General features: G+C 62.5%; 2 protein-coding genes across 2 annotated transcripts; one reads left to right on the top strand and one right to left on the bottom strand.

Annotated features, from left to right (window-relative positions):
- Positions 1 to 5,208: 5,208 nt before the first annotated feature.
- Positions 5,209 to 10,555, bottom strand: TMEM59L (transmembrane protein 59 like; the record flags this gene model as incomplete). Its single annotated transcript, XM_080633957.1, has 8 exons — positions 5,209 to 5,370; positions 5,609 to 5,726; positions 5,848 to 5,959; positions 6,260 to 6,359; positions 6,456 to 6,602; positions 8,737 to 8,831; positions 9,064 to 9,169; positions 10,400 to 10,555. The coding sequence occupies 8 exons, from the start codon at positions 10,553 to 10,555 to the stop codon at positions 5,209 to 5,211; spliced, it is 996 nt and encodes a 331-aa protein (XP_080490083.1).
- Positions 10,556 to 15,121: 4,566 nt separating this feature from the next.
- On the top strand, positions 15,122 to 22,088 carry CRLF1 (cytokine receptor like factor 1; the record flags this gene model as incomplete). Its single annotated transcript, XM_080633917.1, has 8 exons — positions 15,122 to 15,194; positions 19,436 to 19,714; positions 20,249 to 20,378; positions 20,754 to 20,923; positions 21,108 to 21,265; positions 21,343 to 21,511; positions 21,774 to 21,952; positions 22,065 to 22,088. 8 exons carry the CDS (start codon positions 15,122 to 15,124, stop codon positions 22,086 to 22,088), a joined length of 1,182 nt encoding a protein of 393 aa, XP_080490043.1.
- Positions 22,089 to 22,383: the final 295 nt, after the last annotated feature.

Raw genomic sequence — 22,383 nt, 5'->3', positions numbered from 1 at the left:
TGCGCGCAGGCGTCCGCGCCGGCTGCCGAGAGGGCGCTTGGCTTCCCCACGGCATGGCCACGGCACAGCAGCTGCGCCAGGCCCCGCCAGCGGCACCGCGCTGAACTCTGACATTTGGAGACGCAGAATAATTTGGCTTCATTATTCCCCCTCTTCCCCCCGAGCGGTCCCTCGAGCCGGGCTGGAATGTGCGTGGTAGGGACAGAACCAATCCCATTAGCACGAGGAGATTGTTTTTCGGTTGGGTTTGTTGCTGTTGAATCACCCATGGCTCCGAGTCTTTGGGGTAGGTCATAGGAAGGAAGACGGGGAGAGGACACCCATGGGTGTCTTTCTCCCAGGGGGCTGCTGTCCACGGCTCAGGGCTCCCCTGCCAGCCTGGCTGCCTGGTTTTGGCAGCACCATGAGGTTTCCATCTTTGAAGGCCACGAGAGCCTTGCTGCCAGCTCCAGGATGGTGCCAGGGAAGGTTTGAAGGAGCATTGATAAGGGCAAGGGCTCAGCTCCCATGCGCAGGGTCAGGAAGATGCTGCAAGGCAGCAGCACTGCCAGAGCTGGCTTTGAACCCCTGCATCCTCACCTGCATCCTCACCTTCACTCCATCCCTGCATGGAGACTGACGACCACTGGAGTTAAAGCTGAGTTTACAGCTCTGTGTCAGTCAGGACAGCGCCGGATTGCAGCCATGTGCAAGCAGGAGCCGGGCCAGGGGCAGCGAGAGGCAGCTGGAGCAGCTCGAAAACATCCTTCCCCAGCTGAGAGAGGAGCCCTGGCTCTTTCTCCATCATCTTCAAAAGCTCTGCTCTGGCAGGGCCCAGAGCTGCTGTTTCACCCTGATTGTGCTTTCTCATGAAAGACCCTCATTCCTCCAACATGAAGTGAGAATAAGAAACCTCCCTCTGGCTGCCTTGTGTCCAGCAGCATCTCGCTGGGATGTGAGTGGAAAGGGGAGCAATGGGTGCAGACTCAAATGAACCAGCACCGCATCCACTCTGAACTGGCAGAATCAGTCACAAACCATGAAGATGGGGGTTGGCACATGTGTATGTGCAAGGCAGGGACTTCTCAGAGCCCTTCCCCACCCTGCTGTCCCAGTCCTGGGCTTTCTGCCTTGTGCAGCATCCATGGACCATGCTTTTCCCAAGCAGAGACATCCCGTTGGGACACAGCACAGGGCTCTGGACACTCGGCTGTGGGACAAGGAGCTGTGAGTGCTCCTCAAGTCCTCCTCAGCACAGGGTGAGCAACACCATTGGAAGCAGACAGCAAGAGAAGAGGGAAGTCCATGAGGGAATGCATTCACTGCATGGCCCGGCTGCTCTGGAAAGTGGAGCCAGGACAGAGCCCAGCAGCAGACTTGCTGGGAGGGTAGAAAGGAAGGGGAGTGTTCTGGAGGTGAGAACAGCCCAAAGCAGCCATGGAGAGAGCAGCCGGAGGGCTGCCAGCCCCAACCAGCTGTGGTTCCTGTGGCTGGGCACAAGGATGCTCGCTGCAAGGATGTGACCCACCATGGGCTCGTGGTGGCCATGGGCTGGAGGGTGCGATTCTGCTGCGGGCTGGCTCGCCCGTGGCTGATGGGGTCACACACCATGAATCCTGCTTCTCCTGTGAAAAAATGGGGAGCGAGCAAGAAAAAAGCATCGGATGGAAGCCCCGGCTGCCTGCTGCGGGGAGTGGAACCAGCTGATTTCATGCGTCTCCTTCTTGTTAGAGTGGGGTCCCTCCTCACCTGCTCCCGGGCATGGTTCCTGCACCCCGAGCCAGCAGCGAGGAATCTGACTCCAGCTTAAAGGCGAGGAGCTCATTCATGGATCCCACCCCAGGAGGGGACATGCTTGGAGCCGGGTCTCCAGCTGTCTGCACCCATCCTGTGCCTTCCCACCAGCCCCCAGCTGGGGATGCAGAGCGAGCCCTGTGTGGGGGTCTCACTCCTGTCTGCTCCTGCTTGCACCCAGCCACTGCTCCATCACTGCAGGGTGTCTGGGGGCTGCCAGCACCCTCACCCAGCCTGTGATGGGGCTCAGCACCAATACCTTGGGCTACGTGTGAAAGATGCTGGAGAAAGACACCCCCTGACACGCAATCTGGGGGCACCCAGTGGCTTGGTTGTGGCCTGGGGACTCTTGCCCCTGTGTCACCAGTTTGTCCCTCCCTCAAAGGCTGCTCAGCACTGGGCTCCCATCTCTCAGCCCTTCCCTCTTGTCCTGCCAGCCCCGACCCCCCGTCTGCCCACCCTGGCACCCCGAGGCACCCTGCAGCCTGCTGAGGACCCGGTGCAAGCCCCACATCCCAGCATCCCTGCAACGTGGCCATGGCACACGCTGCCTCCCACACCGGAGCATCCTCTGTGTGGGCAGGGCAGGCAGCGAGCTGCAAACCCCTTCCCTGTCTCCTCCATTTAGGAGCTGATCCCAGGCACAGAGCTCAGCATCCCCCCGGCATTGGCTAAATCCCGATGTAGGGATAGCAGAGGCCGTGCTCTGGCAGCTCTTTGGAGCTCTTTGGCTGTGACTCTTAACAAGCACCCCAGCATCCATCCGCAGCCCCGCGGGGGGTCGGGCAGCTCCTCCTCATTCCCGGCTCCGCATCCCGGCTTAAACAAGCAGCCGAGGCCAGCCCCAGCCCCAGCTCCTCGGGGGCCCCGTGCTGCTGCTGGCTCGAGGACGGGACCCTGCTGAGCTACTGAAGTGCTAAAAACGAGCCTGGAGGCCCTTGCGTGAGCTTTTGTGCCGTGCTTGGCATGGGGAGAGCTCCACTGCGGCGTGGACGTGGGAGCCGCGCCAGGGCAAACCCGCTGCACATGCAGGGGAAAGGTGGGAGCACGGGGGAGCGTGTCCCGGCCCTCGCCAGGCTCGCAGGGGCTCACACGTGTGCGCGGCCCCGGCTGTGGTTTTCCTCCTGGGAACGGGCACTGGGATGTCTGCGGTGGGTGGTGTCACTGGGAAAAGCCCTCGTCCCCCAGCCCTTCTCTCTGTGTGTGCCTGAGAGCAGCGGCCCCACTGCTGTCAGCATCCTCCTCCTGCTCCTCCTCACAGCTGAGGTCCCTGCTCACCCCACACCTTCCCAGCACCCACCGAGCACACCCACCCCACGCCAGCTCCCCATGGAGCACAGCTTCCCCTTGTACACTTGACACTGGCTCTCTTCATGCAGGGGACCTGCCGGCCCTGTAGCAGGGAGAAGCATCACTCCATGTCCATCGCTCCGTGTCCATCACTCCATGTCCATCGCTCCGTGTCCATTACTCCATGTCCATCGCTCTATGTCCATTGCTTCATGTCTGTCACTCCATGTCCATCACTCCATGTCCATCATTCCATGTCCATCGCTCCACGTCCATCGCTCCATGTCCATCACTCCCTGTCCATCACTCCATGTCCATCGCTCCATGTCCATCGCTCTATGTCCATTGCTTCATGTCCATCACTCCCTGTCCATCACTCCATGTCTGTCACTCCCTGTCCACCACTCCCTGTCCATCACTCCCTGTCCACCACTCCATGTCTGTCACTCCATGTCCATCACTCTCTGCCCATCACTCTCTGTCCATCACTCCATGTCCATCACTCCATGTCCATCACTCCATGTCCATCACTCCATGTCCACGCAAGACAGCCCAAGCAGAGGATTTCTCTCCAGTTTGCTGGAGGTTTCATCCTGGCTCAGCTTGCAAAGGTGGGACATGAGCTGGGAACAGACCCACACAAGGGCTCAAACCTGCTGGTGATGGGCACCAGTGAAGCCACCAACTCATCCAGGTCTGGTACAAACCTTTTATTCCCCCTCTGCCCAGCCTGGGGCTGGGTTTGCCCTTGGGAAGCTCACGGCCCCATGTGGTTCCACCCCAGGGATGGGGAGAGCCGCTGTGGCCGGGACAACACCACAGACTCCTTGAGCTTTACACTGAGCCAAGTGACAACGAAAAGTGTACCCCAAAACAGACACGAGACCCCCCTCACCCCCCAGCCCCGCTCCCCAAACCCAGATATGTTGCACTGGTATAAGTGATACGGAGCAGCACAACAGTGGTGGGATGGGGACGAGAGCCCCCTGCCCCACCACACCACAGCCCCCTGAGACCACGGGGAGCAGCCAGCACATGGAAAGAGCCTAAAAACCCAGGGAGAGGGTCACAATAAGTTAATCTGTACAGATGTGTTAGGTGATGTGGGGATGTCAGGGACCGCCACCGCCGGGCACAGGGCACCAGGGGCCAGTGAACCACATGCCGGTGCAGACCAAGCCATGAAATGATGCACAAAGTCAAGTGATGGAGAATGGTGGGGAGGTGGGGAGATGCCCTGGCTCACACTTGGCTGGGAGACCCTTGCCTCCAGAGCTGTGAGCCCGGGGGCCTGGAGGCCGGCTGCTGCTAGGTCCTGCCGTCAGCTACAGCTCCGCACCAAGCAGGGATGGGGAGCCCAGGCAGAGGCATCCCAGCAGCTCCCACCTCCTGCCCAAGCAGCACGAGGCAGGGAAACGCCACCTCGTCCCCTTCTTGGTCCCACATCAACCCGTGAGCCCTGGGACCAGGCGCCCCAAAGGCAGCACGGAGCAGGGAGGGGAAGGAGCCATCGCAGGGCCCCTCCGCAGCGCCGGGAAGGGGCCGGCTGGGTCCTCGCGTGGGCACGGATGCAGCGGGATCCGCTCCCCTCGCCGGCTGCCAACGCCAAATCCATTCGCCACGTTTCGGCTCCCCGAGGCAATCGGCTCCGGCCCGTGGAAGGGAGTTCCCAGGGCTCGGAGACGGCGCCTTGGAGGCTCAGCCCAAGGTGGGAGGCCGGGGATGTGCGGAGCCAAAGCCCAGAGCGCTGCAGGCGCGCTCCATCCCCCACCGCAGCCGGCTCCCTCCTGCCCAGCGCTGGACCCGTGCCCGGAGGGCTGCGGGGCCCGGGGGGCTCCGGTCGGGAGGGGTCGGACCTCCTCACCACGAGAACGGGCTCCCGAGGCCTCCCCGCTCTGGCAGCTCCACTCTTGGCTCCCGAGTGCTGGAAACCAGGATCCCAGCAAACAGCACATCCACGGAGCAGGCAAAGCCACTGCCTGGCTCCCAGTGGCCATCCCTGGGGATGAGAGTGGGACCGAGCCAGGTTCTCCCCGTGCCAGAGCCAGAGATGCTCCTCCAGGAGCTGGGACATGGGGCAGTGGAGCAGGACCTGGGATGATGCCATGGGGATGGTGACAGAGGGGATGGGAAGGGGTGGGAGCGCTACAGGATGGTCTTGTCCAGGTCGACTTTCACGGGCAGCGGCCCCGCGTCCTCGCCACCGTGTTCAGGGCAGAGGGTGACGGCAATGACAGGAGGCAGGGGGAAGGCGCTGGAGCCATCCAGGTCCTCCAGGAACTCCTTGTCCCCATTGATGCTCAGAGGCTGGAAGAGAGGAAGAGGGGATTGTGCAGCCCTGGAGCAGCCCAGGGACACCATGGGGCTGGTTGGAGAAGTACCGCACAGCATGGACGTGCCGGTGAGCCCAGCACGATGGCTGGGGACCACGCACTCTGTATGGCCACATCTCAGCCTCACAAGGCTCACCCAGCCACGATCGGAGGTGTTGGGGACCCCCATAGGGTCCCCCCCGGCTGTGCTGAGCACCCCTCACCCCATATACCTGTGTCTTGACGTGCTGCTCAGGGGCAGTCACCAGACTGGCACAGCTCAGCCACAGCATCACCATGATGGAGAGGAAGAGGCAGGCGGCCAGGATCCAGCGGGGAAGGCCCGAGCGCCTGTAGCACCCCACCACCCCCCGCCAAAGAGAAGAGACCAGTTTATGGCAGGGCACGGGGTGGGAACTGGGGTGGGGGGGCCCTGTTGCAGCACTTCCCCACACAGCCCCACTGCACTTACTTGGACATGCAGCCCAGGAAGTCGTGCTCCGGCGGCGGTGGGTCCGGGTGCTGCCCCTTGGCTTTGCCCCTTGGCTCCTTCACAGGGGGCTTCTCCCCCTTCACCCGGGGGCCTGGCGGGGCAGAGGCGATGCTGAGCCCGGCACCCCCTGTGGGCACCCTGCCCTGCTCCCCATGGTGTGATGCAGGGGTGTCAGTGGTCCCCTCTCCCCCCTGGAACCCTCTGCCCACAGAGGATCCCAGCAGCTTCTTGGAGTGGATCCCACGTCCAGGCTCACCCCCCTGCATGGGCATGGGAATGTAACCAGACCTGGGAAGGGGGTGATTTGTTCAGCTCTGGAGAAATGGGATGAGAGACAGAAGGGATTGGAGGCTCCCGACCCCCAAACCAGCATCAAAATCCCCCCCCAAACCTGTGTGGGGCTGGGGGACATGGGGACCAGGTCCCGGTCCTGGCTGTGCTGGCTGGGTGTCCGGCACTGCAAGGACTGGATACTCCATCTCAGGCTGGGACTGGTGGGTCAGCAGGGAAAGAGAGAGAAAGCCATGAGCAAGGGGGTCCCCACCCCTCTCACAGCCATCAGAGAGGGAACATGGGGACACCCCCACCTGAAACACCACAACTTTGCCATCATCTGCCTGCAGGTAGAAGGTCCAAGTGGAGGAGATGAAGCTCTGGGCAGAGCTGACGATGTCGTTGCAGAAGGTGGAGACCAAATCGAACATGGAGAACGACGGCACCTTCAGCTCCAGGCTCTGCAGAGGAGCCGGGGCATCGAGTCACCACCACGGTGCCAACATCCACCCCAACAGCGTGGCCTGGCTGCTTAGAGCTGGGGCTCAGCACAGGGGATGTGGGATGTGCAGGACCTGCGCTCCAGCCCCAGGAGGGGCATCGGCCCTGGGGCTGTGGTCCCCACGGCCACCCCCCAGCCCTATGCATGCACCAGCTCTTCAAACAATAGGCAGGAGCAGCCGAGCGGCCGCGGGCGTTCCTCTCCTGGCAGCCTCTCGGTGCCCTGGATTCTTGGCCGTCGCGGCAGTTTGTTATTTTTAAAGCATCCCTGCTGGAATCCGCTTGGCTGCTCCCTGCCGCTGGCTCCGAACATTTTCCGACAGCCCCTTGCACGGTCAAAGCAGCAAACAGGAAATAAATAGGTCAGATTCTGTATCTAATTATTATGCTTAAATCTGCTTCGCTGCTTGGATGGGAACCCGGAGGAAAAATGCTTCGGGGTGGGTGAAGGGGTGGCCAAGCCTCTCCGTCAGCTGGCGGCCGCTCGGTGCTCATCCCAACCTTGGAGAGGGGCTGGGAAATGGGGTCAGATGCTGGGAAGGTCTCAAAAACAGGCTGCAAAGGGGGTTCTCAAAGGAACTGCAGCTTTCTACAGCACGAATTGATCTTCATCCGCACAAAGGCAAAGTCTCCTCCCTGGACCAGGGTCTGATTCCATCAACTGGGCAAAAACTGACTTGATGAAATGTGGGAGGGAAAAGTGCTGCCAACTGCAGCGAAGGGTAACAGCGAAACTGGGAATCTGCCATGGTCACCGGTCAGAACCTCTCCCCCTGGGAATTTGGATGCTTGAATGGATGATGATGGATGGATGGATGGATGGATGATGGATGGATGGATGGATGGATGGATGGATGGGTGATGGATGGATGGATGATGGATGGATGGATGATGGTGGATGGATGATGGATGGATGGATGATGGATGGATGAATGGATGGATGGATGATGGATGGATGGATGGATGGATGATGGTGGATGGATGGATGATGGATGGATGGATGATGGTGGATGGATGGATGGATGGATGATGGATGGATGATGGATGGATGGATGATGGATGGATGATGGATGGATGGATGGATGATGGATGGATGGATGATGGTGGATGGATGGATGGATGGATGGATGGATGGATGATGGATGGATGATGGATGGATGGATGGATGATGGATGGATGGATGGATGGATGGATGGATGGATGGATGGGTGATGGATGGATGGATGGAGGATGGATGGGTGATGGATGGATGGATGGATGGATGGATGGATGATGTATGGATGGATGGATGATGGATGGATGATGGATGGATGGATGGATGATGGATGGATGGATGATGGTGGATGGATGGATGGATGGATGATGGATGGATGATGGATGGATGGATGGATGATGGATGGATGGATGATGGTGGATGGATGGATGGATGGATGATGGATGGATGAATGGATGGATGGATGATGGATGGATGGATGGATGGATGATGGATGGATGGATGGATGGATGATGGATGGATGATGGATGGATGGATGATTGATGGATGATGGATGGATGGATGGATGGATGGATGGATGGATGGATGGATGATGGATGGATGGGTGATGATGGATGGATGGATGGATGGATGGATGGATGGATGGAGGATGGATGGAAGGATGGATGGATGGATGATGGATGGATGGATGGATGGATGGAGGATGGATGGATGGATGGACGGATGATGGATGGATGGATGGATGGAGGATGGATGGATGGATGGATGGACGGATGATGGATGGATGGATGGGTGGATGGATGGAAGAATGGATGGATGGATGATGGATGAATGGATGGATGGATGGATGGGGGATGGATGGATGGATGGATGGATGATGGATGGATGGATTGATGGGTGGATGGACGGATGGATGGATGGATGGATGAGGGATGGATGGATGATGGACAGGCTGCATATGTGAACTGTTACATCTAGCCCCTGTCACCTCCTGCCCTCAGACCCTTTGGGGAAGAAGCCTGGTACAAGAACAGGTCTTGGTGGCACCACAGCCAGGCTGGGTGTGTTAAGTGGGGGCTCCCCATCTCCCCAGCCCTCACCTTCTCCTTCCTGCTCTCCACCTCTGGCAGCTGCTTGCGGCACCCGGTCATGCAGCCAAACTGCTCCTCTGCGCTGCTGTAGGCCTCAGTGCAGGCTGCGAGGCAGGAGGGGAGGTCAGGATGAGCCCAGCACCCCCAGCACTCCCCAGCCCGTTCCAGTTCACACTCTGGCTGTAAATGTGCACCCGGCTGGGTTTGTAGCAGGGTCTGGATGCGGCCCTGGGGCACAGCGTGGGGCAGGATGCTTGGGAGGGTGGGAAGCGCAATGTGGGGGACCCCCTAGGAGGGTGTTGGGGTGCGGAGGCCGCGTGGGCACCAGCTCCTCACCTGCCTCACACTCGGCTCTGGTTGTATTGAGCTCAGCGCTCGCATCCACGAAGTGACAGATGGAGAACAGCCGGCAGCCCCGGTAACAGGCGTTGAGAACAGCATCCTGCGGCGAGGAGGAGGAGGACAGCGTGGAGCTGGCACCAGGCTCAGCCCCGTGGCTGCGCCAGACCCCCCGCAGCCCCCACACACCTGGTTTGGGGGCACAAGGCAGTGCCACCCTCCCGCAGGACCACGGCAGGGGCTGGCACCCCAAACCTGGGGGGATGGCCCCCCGGGGGGGGACGGACAGAGCTGCCTTCACCCCACACTTTGTGCCCAATGGTGAGGTCTGCGGCCCCATTGAGGATGTGGCAGGTCCCCCCTTCTCTGTCAGGGTGCTTGGCACTGGCTGGGCCACAGCATGGACTGGGGGGGGGGGGTTGAGCTGCATTGGGGTGGTGCTGGGAACACGGGGGGGGTACATGGGGGGGGGTCACTGCACCTCGAAGGGTGCAGCTTTGGGGTGTTCCTGCTGTGGGAGTGTGGGCAAGGCCGGCGGTGGCACAAGAGGCAGCTCCAGCCCAGATGGGGGAAAACAACGCAACCCCCCCCCGGGAGCGGGGGCCGGGTGGGCTCCTGCCAAGGCACTGGCCTGGATCCAGCCCGGCTCGGGGATGGTCCCGGGTGCCACCACATGGCCCGGCCCCCAGCGTGGCACGGCCACGGCAGCTCTGATCCGGGGCTTTCTGGGATGCTCCATGTCCAGCAGCGAGCGCTCGGCTCCATCCCGATCCCCGCTGCCACTGCTCGGAGCGTGCCCACCCCAGTGCCAGCACCGCGCCACCCGCTCGCCCCGCCTGTCCCCACGGGGTGACACCCCCAACCCGGGGCAGCCACTGAGGGCACCCAGACCCCGCACGGCTGACACCCGGGGGGCACCCCAAAGCTGGGGTGGGTGAAACCACCGCGGGCCCCCCCCCAAGCTGTGCTGGAAACCGGGGCTCCCGTGGTGCTCCCGGTCCCCCCATGGTGCTGCCCGTGGGGGCGGCCGGTGTGGGGCCGTGTGACGGTGGCGATGCCGGTACAGGGTGGGTGCCCCTCGTGCTCCGGCTCTCCCCATGTGCCCCCGGTGCTCCCGGTCCGTCCCCCCCCTTCTTGGTGCCCCTGCTGCTGCCATCCTCCTGATGCTCCTGGTACCCCTGGGCCCCCCCTGGGCCCCCGCTGCTCCTGGTACTCCCGATGCTGCTGATGCTTCCGGTACCCCCCATGCTCCCGGTGCCCCCCGCTGCTCCCAGCCCCCCCGATGTTCCCGGTACCCCCGGTGCCGCCGCTACCCCCGTGCCCGGTGACTCACGGCGGCGGCCCGGCGCGGGAGGCTGCGGCCGCACTGCCCGCGGCACCCGGCGGTGTCTCCCAGCTGCGGCGAGAACGGGTCGGTGGCGACGGCGGCGGCGGCAGCGGCCAGGGCCAGGCCGAGGGCGAGCAGGGCCCGGGGGCTGCGGGCGGCCATGGCGGGTGCGGAGCGGAGCGCACCCATCGCCGCCACCGGCCCCGCCGTGACGCGCCGTGCGCCGGGAGGGGGCGGCGGGGGGAGCCAGGGGCGGGGGAGCAGCCGCAGCCTGCGCAGCTCCGCTGGTACCGGCACCGACACCGGGACCGGCGGGCGGTGCTGGAGGGGGGAGGAAGGATGGGGGTGCAGGGGCACCGGGGGACGCGCAGGCACCGCGGTGCGGAGGGACCCCGGGATGCAGGAGGAGCTGTGGACCAGGGAGTGCTCGAGCGCTGGGGGGTGCAGGAGAACCGGGAGATGCACGGGGACCAGAATGTGCAGCGGGACCGGGGCTGTGAGGGACCCCGAGGGACGCCGGGAGCACACAGGGATCAGAGGGGTGCAGCAGGCCAGGGGTGCAGAGAGATTGGGGGGAGCAACGGGACTGATACCACCAGCACAGAGGAAAAAGGCTGGGGAGAAGAGGGGGTCTGGGGGGACCAGCGTCGTATTGGCACTGGTGGCACACAGAGACAGGCCCCCCAGGGACCGGATCCCAGGAGGGCACAAGGGTGCTTGTCTCCAGCCAGCATTAGCCCCAGCCGTGCTGCCCTCCATGGCCCTCGAGGCCTCCCCGAGTTGCCTTCATGCATCGCACCCTCACCCTCCTCAACCTCGCCCCGCGGGGCCCCCCCAGCCGGGGCACTGGGCCCTCCCTGACACCCCAGATTTACAGCTTTGATTTCCCAGGGTTTAAGAGACATAAAAGGCGCAGGCTTGGCCCCACTCGCCGCTGCCCTGCCCATGAGCCTTATTTATGGCAGCACCCCAAAGCGGGCCCGGGGGGAGGAGGAGGAGGAGGGCTGGGGGCTTCGCTAACCTCCAGCCCTAATGGGGAACACATGGCAGGACCCCGGCGTGGAGAAGGGGGGGTCTCCCTGTCCCAGCTCAGGATTGAGGGGGGCTCCACACCCCGGGGCAGGGGCAGAGGGGTGCGGGTGGCCGGATCCCCTCGGGGGTGGTGGTGTAAGGAAACCACACAGTGTCCCCCCCCCCGGGAGCAGGGATTGGGGCCTCTCCTCGCCCCGCTGCGCTCCGCCAGCTTATTCATCTTGTTAATCAAACCAGGGCCGGGAGAAAATGTGCACGGGCCGGGCTGGCGGGGCTGCCAGGTCCCCCCGCTCCCCCCTTCCCCTCCTGGAGCCCGGCCAGCCCCTCGGCCTCGTGTCCGGCACCAGTGACTAATGGCCAAGTAAATGGGGTAGATTGGGGGCTGTCACCGTAAATCACGGCACCGCGCGGCCGCAGGTGAGGCTCCCATCGGCCGGGGAGGTGCCGGGGGGGGATAGAGCCAGAGCCCTGACCCCCGGCCAGGACCGGATCCCAGCGGATGGAGTGCGGGGAGCACCGCGCCGCCTCTGCGCATCGCTCCCACCGCACCTGCCCGCACCGCGCCTGGCGCCGGCCCCGCTCCATCCTCTCACCCTGGAACGGCAGAGCCCTTTCCCAGGCAATAGCACTCCAGTTGGCAAATATTTGCTGCGCTCCCTCCTCCCCTCTCCTGAAACACTCGATCCCTTCGCGTTTATCACTACTGACCTACATTTTCCTTCCCAGAGCCTTTCATGAAGCTCCCCACGGTCCCGCCGTGTCCCAGCCCCGCAGAGCCCATCCCTCGTGCTCAAGCACCCCCTCGACATCAACCACATTTTTCCCCCCTCTAGAGATCAGCAAACTCCGTTCCGGGCCTTTTTGTGCTTCCCAAAGCAAACAGAGGCGGGAAGGTGCGGCCGCCCACAGCGAGGATGCTCTTGAGCGCAAGGGTTGTGCTATGGGGGGGGTGGCAGGGAAGGGGTTAAGTGGGTTATAAATTACCCATGGATGTGGAAATGTGACTGAGAGGAATATAAAGCAAACTCTGACTGCTGGATTCTTTGCATTTCTAGCCTCTTTATTTTTCCCCCAGGTCACTTTAAAAGGATGCAGGCAGTCAGAGGCAGCTCCGCTGCGCCTCTCCTCCTGCCTTTTCTGGGGTCTGGGGGGGTTTTGCTGTTTGTTTTTTGCACCCTGGCCCTTGAGCCAGATGCTGTCTCTGTCCAAGGGCTTTATGGAGTGAGCTCTGGCTGGGAAATCAAGTAATTAGATTAATTCAGGGTAGATGTGCTGGGCCCAGCCGCAGTGACACATGATGGAGGGCTGGCAGGAAGGTGATGGCTGGTGGGAAGCCAGACTGAGGATGCTCAGCCCAAGCCTGGGGATGTCACCAGGGCCACCCCGGGGGCCTGGATCTGTCTGGGGAGAGCCAAATCCCACCTGGGCATTGGGGGGAGCTCACGGCTCTTTGGGAGCTTGGCCCCACGGCCAGATCCTGCCCTGCAGCAGGGCAAAGAGGCCCTGGGAACGGAGCCACGGGGGGGGGGCAGCCGGACCACGCCAGCCCCAGGGGACCCCCGCGCTGACGCTGACAGCACGGCCTGAGGGTCAGTGGGGGCCGGATCCTGCCCCAGCCGTTGCCTGCGGGCTGGTGGGCAGGAGGAGCAGCTCGTTAAAGGTCACTGCCAAAGGGCAGCGCTGACCGCATCTGCCGCTGCCCCGGGCGCTGACTCAGAGCCGGAGCGCGGCTCTGTCATCTCCGGCTGCTCCCGGCGCTGCCGTGGGGCCGGCTCCTGACCCCCGCGTCTGGGACCTCAGGCAGGGCAGGGCTGGATCTGTCCCCCCCGTCCTGTCCCCCTGCCACAGCTTCGGGTCCTGATGCTGCTGTGAGACGAGGAGGGCGACATCCTCGAGCCATGTCCCAGGTGACACCAGTGGGGACCGATGCTTCCTTCTCCTCCCAACACCACTGTCCCCCCCTCTCACCCCTGACCCTCCAGCACAGCCTCAAGCCACCTCCCGATGTTCCTTTGCTGGAGCTGGCTGCGTCCTCTGTGCCAGCGCCAGGGCGGGTGCCACTTCTTGCCCCCTGGGAGCGCACCCCTCCCTGCTTCCCACTTTATCCTTGGCTCCGGGTGGAAGCGGAGGGGCTGGGCTGGGGGCAGGAGCAGGCAGGCGGGTGCAGTGGTGAAGGCAGCGCAGGTGAGCAGCCGGGGCTCCACCATCCCCCCGCAGCATCCAGGGCTGGCTCCCGGCCAGGGGTGGCTTCCCGGGGGGCCGCGGGCGGTGGGTCAGGACCACGGGCGGCCTCGGCCCCCGGGGCTGCCGTGATTCAGCCTCCGGGCTGCGGCCGCTGCCGCCTCTCAGGCTGGGTGGCTCCGGAGCCTGACGTTTTTGGGAAATTTCAACAGAAACCCTTCAGAAGCTTCCAAAAAACAGGACGATGGGAAAAGGCATTGTTCTGCCTCCCCCCCCCCCCCCCCGCCTTGTGCTCCGCTTCCTAATCCCTGCCTTCCCAGCGATTCCAACAGCCCCCGTGTCCCCGCATGGCTGCGGGGCTCAGCACCCCCTGGAGCCATGGGGCAGGGGCTGAGCCGTGGTGTCACCCATCTGGGTCACCCTGAGCCACCCAGGTGTCCCCTGTGTTCCCCACTCTCTGCCCCCTGCGCAGAGCAATGTCCCTGTTCTCGCAGCCATGGATGCAGGGTGCGGAGCTGGGACGAGGGAGTGAATGGACAGGGAAAGCCACTGGCAAATGTCCCCATGGACTGGAGATGCCCCCGAGTCCCCCATGAACCTCAGCCATGGCTGCAGTCCCACAGCCTCGGGGTTCCCATCCCTATGCCAACCTCAGGGTCAGGGTCACCATGTCCCTGCTCTCAGGGCACCCCATCCCACACCCCAAGGCTCAGGGGACTGCAGGGACACACAGCTGAGGGCAGCCCATGCATGGGGACAAGTGGCCTTGCCACCCCCAAGACCCAGGGCTCTGCCACTCACCCGGGGGGCTGCAAAGCTCCAGTTGCTACCGAGTCCCGGGTTGGGGGGACAAGGAGAGAGGCCCCGGGATGGGGAGTGATGCCCGAGGGGAGACCCTTGCTATGGTGCCAGTGGCACAACCACCACTGGGCTGTCCAAGACCCCTGGGGACAAACCCAGCCCCAAGCCTGGTGCTGGAGCCACGTGGGGCGTTTTTCCCACTTTTTGGTGGGGTTTTTTTTGGAGGGGGGAGCCAGAGGTGATGCTTCCATGGGAAACATTGGGATTTTCGGGAAGAAATTCCCGTTTTCACCCCTAAATAAGTAACAAGAGGGCTCTGGTCTCCTGAACGCACTTTCCATGGGAGAAGCCCCGGGGATCCGACCCCGGGAGCACGGGAGGGTCCGTAGGGGCCACGCGTGAGTCACCGGCCCCGGGGCGGCTCCTCCTCACCTACCGCGGGGCTCGGGGCAGCGGGACCCCGGGGGCAGCATCGCGGGGCAGCCCCTGACGGGCGCCGGGGGTGGGCACCGGGGCCGGTACCGGAGCGGGACGGCGGAGCCCCGGGGCCGGTGCCTTTCTGCCCCCCCGGGGGCGGGCCCGAGCCTGGCGGGGCGGGGCCAGGGCGGCAGTTGGGGCTTGGGTAACCGGGGGTTGCTCAGACTTGCTCGGGACTTCCCCGGACGCGCCGGTGCGTTCCGCAGCCCCGGGCACCGACGGGCACCGGAGCCGGCCATGGCCCCTTTACCGCTGCTCCCCGTCCTGCTCCTGCTCTGCCCGCGCCTCCTCCGCGCCGACCCGCTCGCCTGTGAGTACCGGGAGCACCGAGCGGCTCCCGCAAGGTGGGCACGGGGCGGGCGAGTCCCGGGAGTCCCGTCGGGGCCGGGGCGGGCGCTGCGCGGATCCCCCCGGGCCTCCCCCGGTCAGCGCGGGGCCGGCCCGTGCCCTGTGCTCTCCTCCAGACCGCGGGGTGCGGAGGGGCCCCGGGAGCGGCGGGCGGGGGGGGCATCGCCGGGCGCACCTCGGGGCTGCGCTTCGCCTCCCGTGGCGGGTAACGGGGACCCCCCCATGGACGGCAGCCGGGAACCCCCGGGACCCCCCTGCAGGCAGCCGGGACCCCCCGCCCTGCCCGGCCCCGCAGCCCAGCCGGGACCCCCCCTCCCCGCAGAGAACAATAGAGGAGCCTTTTCTTGCTCCCCCCCATCCCTGGCAGCAGCCGGGACCCCCCTGGCCCCCGGGAGCAGCCGGGACCCCTGTCCCCATGGAGAAGAGGGACCCTATCCCCGGGAAGGGTCTGTCCCTCCCTGTCCCCCCCCCCCCCGCCGTGCAGCCCCCCCCTCCCGGAGAACAATGCGGCTCCATTCCCCACCCAGGACAATGGAAACCCCCGTCCTCCTCCATCCGGAGAACAATAGCGAGCCCCCTCCTCACACCCTCGGGAGCCGTGGTCCCCCCTTCTCCTCCCCAGAGCCTCTGAGACCCTCCTCCTGCTGAGAACAACGGGGACCCCCTTTTTCCCTCGGGAGAGCCGTGCCCCCCCCGGCCCAGAGAACAATGAATCCCCTTTTCCCCTCCCAGAACAATAGGGAGCTCCCTCCCTCATGGAGAACAATGAATCCCCCTACATCCCCCCAAAAAATACCCCTCCTGGGGGGCTCCTCATTGGTGCCCATTGGGGGTCCCACCCAGCAGTGTCAGGTCCAGGAGGTGCCACCTGTGGGCAGCCTCAGCCCCGCGGGGATCGGGGTCCCCCCCTTGCCATGGTGGGGGGCACAAAGACCCGGGAGGGCCCCCCTGTCCCTGCAGAGCCCTAAACCCCAATTAGCCACCGTCCCAGCCGTCGCCTCGTTTGCTTCCCCTGCGGCCCGAGCGAGGCGAGATCCCGTTCCCCGCAGCAGGAAGTTTGGCTTCCTCCCTATGATGGGAATTTCTCAAGGCGATGGATGTTCGCTCCGACGCGCAAACGGGTCCCGCCAAGGAAAGCCACCGCTCGGCAGCTCCCACGGCACCGGCACCGGTCCCACAGCCCCTCACCCATGCATGGTGTTAATGGGAAGCCTCAAAGAGCATTAATTGGGGCAAGAAGTACGGCAGAGGGGAGGAAAAATGCTCCAAAAATCCCTTTAGGAGCCATTATCGGCAGCTTCCAAACCCGGGCGGGTTTTGGCGTGGAGCGGTGCCCATCCCGGTGCCTTCCTGGTGGCCAGAGGGGTTGATCCCACCCGGGACAACGTGGGGCTGTGGCTGGATCCCTGCTGGGGCTGACCCCGCTCCTCTCACCTCGCCCTGGCGTGGGGGTGCCGCTCGCAGCCACCCAGGACCCCCGTTTTCCCCCCCGTCGGGGTCCGGTGCTGCCGGCCGGGACGAGCTCACCCCGTGGCCCCTCGACGTGCGGCGCTGGGGGACGGCGAAGCCAAATCTCCTTTTAGAGAGCGAACGCTTCCCCTCGGCTCAGCGCGGTCGCGCTCGCTGGAATGCCGGGGCTTTTTATAAACCCCTCCTCGAGCTGCGGGATGGGCACCACGAATAGCAGTGGGAGAAGGGAAAGGGGAAAACAGAGTGGGAAAGAGGGCTAAAGCGTTTCCAAGTGCCCGCGAGCCTCCTCGCTTGAGCTATCGAAGGGCTCCCCATGGATGTATGTACTCGTTTCAATTGGCTTTTTGTGCGGAATTCGGGGCCACGTTTCCTTTTGTTCTTTGGGGCAATTATCCCTATTTTTCCTCTAACCCCCTGCACGTCTCCATAAAGCTCTTTTGAACCGCGTGAGCTCTGACACTTATCGGAGGGGTTTTGCCTTTTCTTTCCCAACTCCTTCAAACCCCGGTATCAAACTCAAATGAAATCCGGCCCTTCGGAAGAAAGAGCATAAACGTTCCCGACACCTTGGAAATGTGGTTTTACTTTATAGCATTACTTAGCACCTGATCAGCATTTTTTTTGTGCAATAGGAAAGCCATAAAACCCCCGAGCAGGTATTTTCCCTGCGACTCGCACATTCCACAGCCCGCCTGCGTCTCTCCGGCCCTTTCCTCTCCGCTCGGAAAACTTCACACTTTTCCCTTTTAAAACACATGTTCGGGCTGTGGCTGGGGAAAGAAATGCGGGGGGGGGGGGGGGGAAGAAAAGGGGAAAAAAAGGCAAAAATTGGCTCCTCCAGAGGCTCGCGCTCGGAGGAGAGAAAGAAAATCAAGGGGAAAACTACAGAAATTGGGATAAAATTGGCTCCTCCGCAGGGTCCTGCTTGGAGGATGGGAAACGTGTCTGGTTTACGGCGCTCGTGTGTGTTTCTGGGGCTGTTTAGATTAAGATTTAGGAGAATTAGGGCCTGAGCGCAGGGTGTGCAATCGGCAGAGCCGGAGCAGCCCCGGCTCGGCGCTCTCGGCTAATGGAGGAGCTGGTGCTGGGTGGGCTCTGGCAGGGCTGGGGATGCGTGTTTTGGAGGCCTCGTTGGAAGAGGGGGTGATCCAGGGGCTGAATCCCCCCGGGAAGGGTTTGCTTTGCTGGGGGGGTGGGATGGATCCGTGCCATCACCGTGGATTCTTGCCATCACCCGCGGATGTAACCCCGGGGTTCCCATCACCACCGTGTCCCAGATGCTTTCACACCCACCGCAGCGGCATCCCCGGGGCGCCGGCAGGAACCGCGGGTGGATCTCCAGGGAAATGAGGATTTGGAGCATTAATTGTGCCGAGGTGGGAGCCGGGCGGGCGCTGAAAGCCGATCGGGGCCCCGGAGGTCGGAGGGGAGAGGAGGTCGCGGCACTTTCCGGGAGGTAATTTGGGATATTAGCCTGGCGCGTGCGGATGGAGCCGATAAGGCTGATGGACGCGGGAGATCCCGGAGTGGGCTTGGGGGGGCCTGCTCTTTGAAGCCTGGTGGCAAAGGGGTCTCCAAGTAAAGCAGTGTGTGTGGGGGGGGAGGCTTTGCCCTTTGGGGGGCCCATTGGGGCACGGGGATGTGCTGAGGTGCGAGCGATGGGTTTGGCAGAGCCCAGTGGCACGCGGTTGGGGCCAGGTCGGTGCTGGGCTCCGTGGGGAGCTGCCATTGGAAAAGGGGTGGGGAAAACACCCCAAACCCTCCCCAGAGCTGCTCTGGAAATCCTTTTGTCAGGAAGCATTCACAAAGCCACAGCCCAGCCCCAGGAGCCCCAGCGTGGCCGAGGCCCCCCCCAGCCTCGTGCTCCACATTCCCAAAGGCGCTTCCCAGCCTGAACCCCCCTGGATCCCCCGAGGAGCCCTCGAGCTTGAGGAGAGAGCATGGCTGAGCTCCGGCCCCTGCTGCGAGGGGCTGGGATGGGATAAATACAAACCCGAGTGCATAGAAAAGAAGCATTTCAATAGATACAGATGTAAAATGTGTTTAAATGGAGATAAAATCGATAGAGAATATATTTAAACCAATAGAAAATACATGGAAATTGATATAAAATATATTTAAATATATGTAAAATAAGGGCAAATGAATATAAAATATAAATTGATATAAAATATGCATAAATGGATATAAAATATACGTAAATGGATATAAAATATATTTAAATGGATGAAAATATATTTAAATGAATATAAAATCATACAAAAAGTACTTAGATATAAAATGTATTCAAATACACAGAATGTATGTAAAAGTATTTAGATTTATAGAAAATCAATATAAAATGTATTTAAATGGATCTAAAATAGACTGTATTTAAATGGTATAAATTGTATTTACGTAGCTATAAAATGTATTTAAGTAGTTATAGAATGTATTTAAATAGCAAAAATAGAGCATATATTTAAATAGATATAAAATATATTTAAATAGATATGAAGTAGATGCACCATGTATTTAAATAGATATAATGTACATATGCCCCATCTCTGGCAGTGTCCAAGGCCAGGCTGGACACAGGGGCTTGGAGCAACCTGCTCCAGTGGAAGGGGTCCCTAGGGGTTGGACCTGGACGAGCTTCCCAACCCAACCCGTTCCATGACGATGCTATAGATACCATATTCCTTATATCTGATGTTTTCTGCCCCCCCCCCCCCTTTGTGTCTCTGGCTGCAGACCCCGCAGTGATTTCCCCCCAAGACCCCACGCTGCTGATCGGCTCCTCGCTGGTCGCCACGTGCACGGTCAGCCCGGACTTTCACCTGAAAGCCGAGGACCTGTACTGGACGCTGAACGGCCGGCGCCTGCCCGCCGCCTCCTACGCCGCGCTCGGCCCCACCACGCTCAGCGTGGCTCTCGCCCGCCTCAACGGCTCCAAGCAGCAGTCGGGGGACAACCTGGTTTGTCACAGCAGAGACGGCGGCATCTTGGCCGGCTCCTGCCTTTACGTTGGACGTACGTCGGCGCGGGCGCACGAGCCGGGTCCCGTCCCCGCGCCACGGCCGGCCGGGCTGAGCTGATGCAGTGGGGAAGAGCCACGGCTCCCGGTTGGGAAGGATCCCCGCCGGGATTAACCCCTCGGGCTTTGCCAACACGCGCCGTGCGCTTGCGATGGCTGCTTCTGGTCGCTCTGCGTTAACCTCCCCGTGGTTTGCGCCCGGTGCCCCAGCCCCGCGTGCCGCAGGGAGGCTGCTTTGGCAAAGCCGCGCCAAAATTACTCTTGTCCGAATCAATAATCGTAAGATTTTATCTCGGGCTATTTTAAGGACGATGCCACGTCCTAGGAACACAGAGGCATAGCTGGGAACACGGCTTGGATTGGGGCTTTGGGCTGCTGCAAGGAAACAGCTCCAGGGCAGGAGCCTAAACCCCTCCAGCAACCACGTCTGCAGCCCCCAGGCTGTGGTCGGAGGGGACCACGAGCTGCATTTCACTGCTGCGCCTTTTCATCCCCCTCTGTTTCTTACTGGTTTCTTTCTTCTCTCCCAGTACCCCCAGAAAAACCGGTCAACATCACTTGCTGGTCCAAAAACATGAAGGACCTCACCTGCAAGTGGGCACCGGGGACAGAAGGGGAGACCTTCTTACACACCAACTACACCCTCAAGTACAAGCTCAGGTGGGCTGCCTGCCCTATCCCTGTTATTCGTTATAGTGGGATTTAAAAGCTGGTAGGGAATGGGGAGCCCAATGCCTTCGGGTGCTGGTGCCTGGTGCTATGTTTATGGTGGACTTGGCAGTCCTGGGCGAAAGGTTGGGCTTGATCTTAAAGGTCTTTTCCAACGTGGTTGATGTTGTGGGTCTATGAGTTTCCCCTGGTCTTGGCTGCCATGAGCAGTGTGCCGGGAAGGAGGAGGGTGAGGACACGTGCCCGTGGTGTTGAATGGCCACGGTCCCATATGGGAGCATCCGAGCCCTCTGGGGATGGGGGAGCATCCTCAGCTGGACCGCAGCACCCGGTGGTGCCGGTACCAGCACTCAGCGCTGTCCGCAGGTGGTACGGCCGAGACAACACGTGCCAGGAGTACCACACTGCCGGGCCCTACTCCTGCCACATCCCCAAGGACCTGGCCCTCTTCACACCCTACGAGATCTGGGTGGAGGCCTCCAACCGCCTGGGGGTGGCCGTCTCCGACGTCGTCATGTTGGACATCCTTGACGTAGGTGAGGGATGGCAACGTCGTGGTGTCACCATGGCGCCAGTGACCTCACGGTGGGAACTGGCGGTGGGTTCATGCGCTGGGACGTGGGGGGGCAGCAGGAAATGGGTGATGTGTGAGCAGAATTGCTCCTAATCGAGTTAAGCGGCTTCCTCCGCATCTGCGGCTCCTTAACCCTGTCCCTGCAGTCACCACCGACCCGCCGCCGGACGTGCACGTCAGCCGGGTGGGAGACCTGGAGGACCAGCTCAGCGTGCGCTGGAGCTCCCCGCCGGCACTCAAGGATTTCCTCTTCCAAGCCAAGTACCAGATCCAGTATCGGGTGGAGGACAGCTCGGAGTGGAAGGTGGGTTCGGCATCGCCCGGCGGCGGTGGGGCACGGTGCCGGATGCGGGACCACGCTGCCATCTCCTCCCTCTCTAGGTGGTGGATGATGTGGGCAACCAGACCTCGTGCCGCTTGGCCGGCCTCCGCCCCGGCACCGTCTACTTCGTCCAGGTTCGCTGTAATCCCTTCGGCATCTACGGCTCCAAGAAAGCCGGCATCTGGAGCGACTGGAGCAACCCCACTGCTGCCTCCACCCCGCGCAGCGGTGAGTGCCGCAGCCATCCTTTGCGGGGCAGGAGATGCCGGTGGTGCCGTGCTCCCCATCCCCGGCACACACGGGACATACAGGGGGGTCCCTTCCCTGCTCCACGCCCAGCACCTGGATTTCTTGCAAAAGAGCCAATTTGGAGCTCGGTTTCCCCAGCTGGGAGCCAAAACCCCGCTGGTTTTCCTCTCACCCGGCACCTCTTGCAGCACGGTGGCAATGGGGGGGCTGCCCGGTGCCACTGACCCCCTTGTCCCCGCAGAGCGAGCGGCCGGGGGCTGCGACCCCAAAGGAGGGGAGCAGAACACGACGCTGCGGCGGGAGCTGAAGCAGTTCTTCGGGTGGGTGAAGAAGCACGCCTATGGCTGCTCCAACCTCGGCATCAAGCTCTACGACCAGTGGCGCGTGTGGCTGCAGAAATCGCACAAAGCACGCAACCAGGTAGGTAAGGAGCCTTTCACACTTCTATCCCCCGCCTGGGTGGGCACGGAGGGGGGGTTACGGGGGGTGACACGAACCCGGCGGCTACGCGGGGCTCTGCTCGTCTCCGCAGGTGCTTCCCGGAGATAAGCTGTAGCCCGCGGGGGCCCGAGCGCCGGCAGGACCACACGGGGCGCCCGGCGCCCGCCCGGTTCCACCCGCGGCCCCCCCGGCCCCGCCGGCGCGGAGCAGGAAGGCGGCCGGGGCGAAGCGCGGCCCCGGGATGGGGTGAAGGGGGGGGCCCGGGCTGGGCCAGCCCCGGCAGCCCCTCCTCACGTGCTGCGGGTCCGGTGCCCCCCGCACCCCGCGGTGAGGGGACCCCCCAGCCCTGCCCGGCCGGGGGGGGCACGGAGGCTTCGCTCCTTACCCGCCAGCCGGAGCAGCCTCTGGGA

The sequence above is a fragment of the Psittacula echo genome, assembly GCF_963264785.1.
Source record: "Psittacula echo genome assembly, chromosome: 24".
Taxonomy (NCBI): Eukaryota; Metazoa; Chordata; class Aves; order Psittaciformes; family Psittacidae; genus Psittacula; species Psittacula echo.
The sequence above is the reverse complement of the archived record's forward strand: the minus strand, read 5'-3'. Positions and strand labels throughout refer to the sequence as shown.